The sequence below is a fragment of the Gadus morhua genome, chromosome 1, assembly GCF_902167405.1.
Source record: "Gadus morhua chromosome 1, gadMor3.0, whole genome shotgun sequence".
Lineage (NCBI taxonomy): Eukaryota > Metazoa > Chordata > Actinopteri > Gadiformes > Gadidae > Gadus > Gadus morhua.
In genome coordinates, this window is record NC_044048.1 from 25,099,798 (window position 1) to 25,104,921 (window position 5,124).

The 5,124-nt window shown below is 44.3% G+C and overlaps 1 protein-coding gene across 1 annotated transcript in view; it reads right to left on the minus strand.

The window, feature by feature from the left end:
- Positions 1–415: 415 nt before the first annotated feature.
- LOC115541056 (N-terminal EF-hand calcium-binding protein 1) overlaps positions 416–5,124 on the minus strand; it is a 21,821-nt gene continuing 17,112 nt past the window's right edge. The window contains exons 6-12 of the mRNA XM_030352798.1: positions 4,633–4,891; positions 4,105–4,184; positions 3,404–3,457; positions 3,099–3,211; positions 2,537–2,614; positions 2,002–2,093; positions 416–1,728 (exon numbers count right to left, since the gene is read on the minus strand). Of these exons, the coding sequence (XP_030208658.1) occupies positions 1,700–1,728; positions 2,002–2,093; positions 2,537–2,614; positions 3,099–3,211; positions 3,404–3,457; positions 4,105–4,184; positions 4,633–4,891 (705 nt within the window). The 3' untranslated portion in view covers positions 416–1,699. The remainder of the gene's footprint in view (positions 1,729–2,001; positions 2,094–2,536; positions 2,615–3,098; positions 3,212–3,403; positions 3,458–4,104; positions 4,185–4,632; positions 4,892–5,124) is intronic.

Below are 5,124 nucleotides of genomic sequence, written 5' to 3' on the forward strand. Positions count from 1 at the left end.
TTACCCCTTATGTCTTTACCCCTATAAAGATAGAACAGGATCAGTTACATTTAAATGTTACATTTTTGAATTACAGAAAAAAATGTGAAAAATAATAACATCAATCCCCTCTTTATTGGAAGTGCACTTCCTCCGTCTCTCCGCCTCGAGGTGTCTTGAAGCCGGCTTTTCTTCTCCACTGCTGCTCAGGTTCTTCGCATCCCGCTGATTGGTACAAGCTCCAATGCGCTCAATGGCGCCATCTAGGGGAAATGGGCAGCATACCCCATCTATCACCTCTACCCTGGGCCGCCAGGGGCGCTTTTCCAGACGTACGTATGTACAGTGTGTATATCTCTGCCTGTATATATACGTTGTTTATATATGCATATATATTTCTCGTTGTTTTTTTTTTTATAGATGACAGACACAGGACTGTTGTGTCATGAACTTTATTTCATGCAGAAAAATAAAACTGCAATCACATCACAATTGTAATATTGAGTGTAAAATAAAATAAATGAATACCCCCTTTGAAGAGAGGGGTTGGATGCTTAATCCTCGTCACAATTCCACAAAGCTCAATATAACTTCACAGACTTACTAACGCTCTGAAACAACTTTAATAATAAAAATGTACACGTCCCTAATAGACTTAATCACTTTTTATTAAATATCTCTGTACAGAAAAGAATATAAGTACAATAAATAAATCTTGCATTTACTTTTCTATTCTCTGGCAAATCTGAGTTTTTAATCAAATCTTCACTTTCAAGGTAACATGGCTTAAACATTTTAAAACTGGTATAATGTACAGAACATGAACCTAAAATCCTTTCCTACATCATCAAAAAACGAGCCGACAGGAAGTACTCAGTCTGGACTACAGCTAGCAGGTTCTCGGTTGCAACATTAAAGTGCAGTAGTGACACACAGATAGTTGAATAGGTTAGGTAACGGGCCTCGGCCACTCCCTTAACTACACTCTATGTTAGACCCGGACGCCTGGAAGCATGGCTTAAAACTACCGACAACGTTTGCACAACACCACAGGAAGAACGGGGGACATCCACGTGCCGGCTTCGATATCTGCTTTGATTTGTACCATCAATTTCCCTCCTTCTGGGATTGATAAAGTACATCTCATCGGTACAGTGTATTTTCATTTCACTGGAATCGGATGGCTTTGCCTAATGTTTATTATGATGTAGGTTTTGAAACATAAATAAACAAGCATTGGGAAATGGTAAGAAAACATGCACATCTATTTTTGTCTTGCACACATCATTTTTGTACACATCAAGTCATGAATCACAAGCGAGAAACATGTGCCAGAGCTGGACCTATCGGTGGCACAGAGACTCAACAAAACACAACTCTTATTGCATTTTTTTTCTCCTCCTAATTTTGTTTCTCACAAATCCATCCAAAGATGTCCCTTTTTTTACTTTTTGGAACATAGCGTCATGTTAATATTTGATCAAACACTCTTATCTAAAACGATCATAGTGCCTTGCTCTAGCAGGCCTACGGGTACACTGAGGGCTTGGGGGGTTATGACAAACACCCTAGCCACCACGCTGTGTGTTAGAAATAGCTATGTTCATGTCTTATTGAAAACTATAAATAAATAAAAACGAGAGTAATTGATACAGTAAATCAGAACACCATCGCATCTTCGTCCTCTTGTTGTCATAAGTAGCAAGATGGCCGCCCCCCGTTAGTTGTTGTTCATAATCCACCAAGAAGCTGAAGAAGAGCAGAGGAAGATAAGACTGAGGCTTCTTAAGCCAAAGCAACTGTGATTGCAGGGAGCGGGGAAATACTATTTAGCAGTTAACTTTCTGATTGACCTCTTGAACTGGCCTATAACAGAAACGTAATCCTCCGGCTGACATTTATGGAAATAGAACGACTGAATCACCCTAACAAGGAATAAAAAGGTCAAGTCATTTGATCATTTTTTCCCCTCTCTGCAAAGCCCCTTTTTTCATTAGGTTCCAACCAAGATATGTTATCTACCTGGGAGAAGCATGGTGGACACCATCTCGGGCTGCTCCAGGGAGTCGATGATACAGCGCTGGAAGGTCTTACTGATGGACGACTGCAGGTAGCTGAGTGGAGGAAGGAAGGCGGCCATTAATGCTTAATGAGCAATTAATGCTGAGCCAAAGCAAAGCAATGGACCCTATCTACCTCCAGCCGCCATCTTGGTTCTAAACGCTAGGTACGGTTGGGGGGAACCGAATGTGGAATTCCGCAAAAATCTGGCTTTAACAACCAAGATGGCTGCTGCAGATGAATGAGGCCCATAGATGAATCGAGGTGAAACACAGGTCAGAAGATGGAGAGGAAACGGGCTAAGTCATTACCTGATGATATGCCTCATAACTGGTGTGTGCAGGTGTCAGTACAGGAGAACATTACAACAATAACATGTTTTACAGAGTGTGCCTGATAGTCTCCTAAGAGGCGTGTTTGTGGTGGCATCTTGTATCCCTTTGAGAGATTACAAATGGAGTGTGATTAATTGTATCATAAATAAGTCACTGAATACCTCATCCAAGAGAGACGGTCTTGCCAAAATTCATACATGATGAAGCAGGATCTGTCTGGTAGATTCTGGACCGACATGCTGAGAGAGAGAGAGAGAGAGAGAGAGAGAGAGAGAGAGAGAGAGAGAGAGAGAGAGAGAGAGAGAGAGAGAGAGAGAGAGAGAGAGAGAGAGAGAGAGAGAGAGAGAGAGAGAGAGAGAGAGAGAGAGAGAGAGAGAGAGAGAGAGAGAGAGAGAGAGAGAGAGAGAGAGAGAGAGAGAGAGAGAGAGAGAGAGAGAGAGAGAGAGAGAGAGAGAGAGAGAGAGAGAGAGAGAGAGAGAGAGAGAGAGAGAGAGAGAGAGAGAGAGAGAGAAAAAAACTTGTTTTTACTTTTCTCAATATGTGATGAGACACACACACACACACAAAGAGATAGAGAGAGAGACTAGCAGCTGGCAGAAGAAGGACTGGCAGACAAACTGGTCTATGCCTGTGAAGAAGGATGGGATTAAGAGTGTCTGGTAGCTGAGGCCTTGAGTAAACACTCAGCTTGGGGGTGGAGCGGAGAGGAAGAGGAGAACATACTGCAGGTTGTCAGGCTGGGCGCTGGTGGCGTCCGTGTAGATCTTCAGGGTCTGCTGGAACTCCTCCACGTCCCTCTCCTTCACAGACATCTGCCTCTGGACCAGGAGAATGTTCTGGCAGGGAGACGAAGATGACACATGAAGGTCCTGAACGTCTACACCGTTTTTTTATTTGACATTTGAATAGAAAAAAAACAATACATTTTTGCGAAGTTCAATTCTAAGTCTGACCTTTAAAATAAAAACAACAGCATTGGGATCGTTGTTTTATTGAGTGGAATTTAATCAGCTGGTAAGGTTGCTTACCGATTTGTAGGTGCCGGCTAATGTGTCCTCTTTGAGAGGCTCCAGATGGGGACTCTGTAGACGGAGGAAGACATGTCTCAGTCAGCCACAGACATACACAGCAAGCCGCAGGTTGACAGCACATCAGCCTCCAGGCTACGAGCCGTCACAAAGCATTTATTCTGCTGACAAACTCATAGGGGGGGGGTTTCAACGCACTCCACCGCTGCACAGAACTGAGGTGGAACTGAGGACTGAGTCTGAGGTTGAAATGGGTTTGCTGGGTGGAATCACAGCTAGATTAAAGTGAAATCCAATCCAGGCTGAAAAACTAAACAAAAACCACTGGGAAAGGTATGACTTTGTGTAAGGTTATGAAACTTGAACAAATTTTTTAGCTATGTTTTTTTTTCTTCTCACCCCTTTTCGAATGGGTTAAGAAAGTGTTTGAAAGTGTTCTGTTCATTTGTTTTTCATTTTTTTTTATATTAAATTATTGTAACTGTCCACCTGTTTCATCATTTTATTATATTGGTTCTAATTGCTTATTCTTTCTTTTTCTTTACTTTTAATATAAACATTTTCAATCCAATTCATTTTTGGGGGGGTTTTGATATTGTAGAATCTGCAGCATTGTAGACACGTAGGGCTGGAATTTGCACATGAATACCTCTGCATTACCATCAGACTAGTTAACAGTCCTACTTTTAGTTCACACTAACCTCACACTCCAGTTTGTCTATGAGGTCCTCCAGCTGGTTGATCTGGGAGCTCCAGTGGTTGTCAGGCTCCACGCTGACCCCTGAAACACATGCCCCTGAAGTTAGTGTCTGGTCGAGCTTCAGCAGCCTTGAAGGCGGCAGGAGGACTAATCCACAGGGGGATGCTGAAGTGGAGCGATGGAAATCAGACGGAATAAGTTGTGTAAAATCCCAGAGTTTTGAAAGGTTTTGGTTTTAGAATATATATCTGCAAGAAGGCATGTATTATCCACAAACCAATTACCGCTAGGGGGCTCCTTACCTCACTATCCATACCGTTTAAACAAAAATCAGCCATTAACAGTAAAATCTGGACCTGAATCCGATAACTGCATTTTTGGATTACTTTTTCAAGTTACTTATTTAGATTACTTGATACTAGATTACATTAGAACAGATACATTTGGAAGGATTACAATAAAAAAAGATTTTTTTTACAAAGATTGCTTGCAGGATTACACAAGTGAAACCAGTATACAGCTGTCGTACCTGTAGTGAGCATGCCGGAGTAGGGGTCCGTGGGGGACAGGCACATGTTCTTCTGCAGGCGGCGGCCCGGCCTCTTCAAGGCGCGCTGCAGGGGCAGCGCCTGGGGCTTGGCGGGGGAGGTCCGCACGGGGCAGCTCTCCTCGTCCACCGCCCCCACCGCGCAGTCCAGGGAGGACTGCAGCGACTGCAGCTGGGTGGAGGTCTCCCGCAGGAGGAACCGCGTCACGAACTGACCCACCACCGAGGAGCCCTGGTACTCCTGAGGGGGGAGGAGGGGGAGGAAGAGGAGGAGGAGGAAGAGGAAGAGGAGGTGGTGGAGGAGGAAGAGGGGGGGAAGAAGAGAGGAAGGGGGGGAGGAGGTGGACGAGAAGGTGGAGGAGGAAGAGGGGGGGGAGGTGGTGGAGGAGGAAGAGGGGGGGAAGAAGAGAGGAAGGGGGAGGAGGTGGAAGAGGAGGTGGAGGAGGAGGAGGTGGAAGAGGAGGAGGAGGAAGA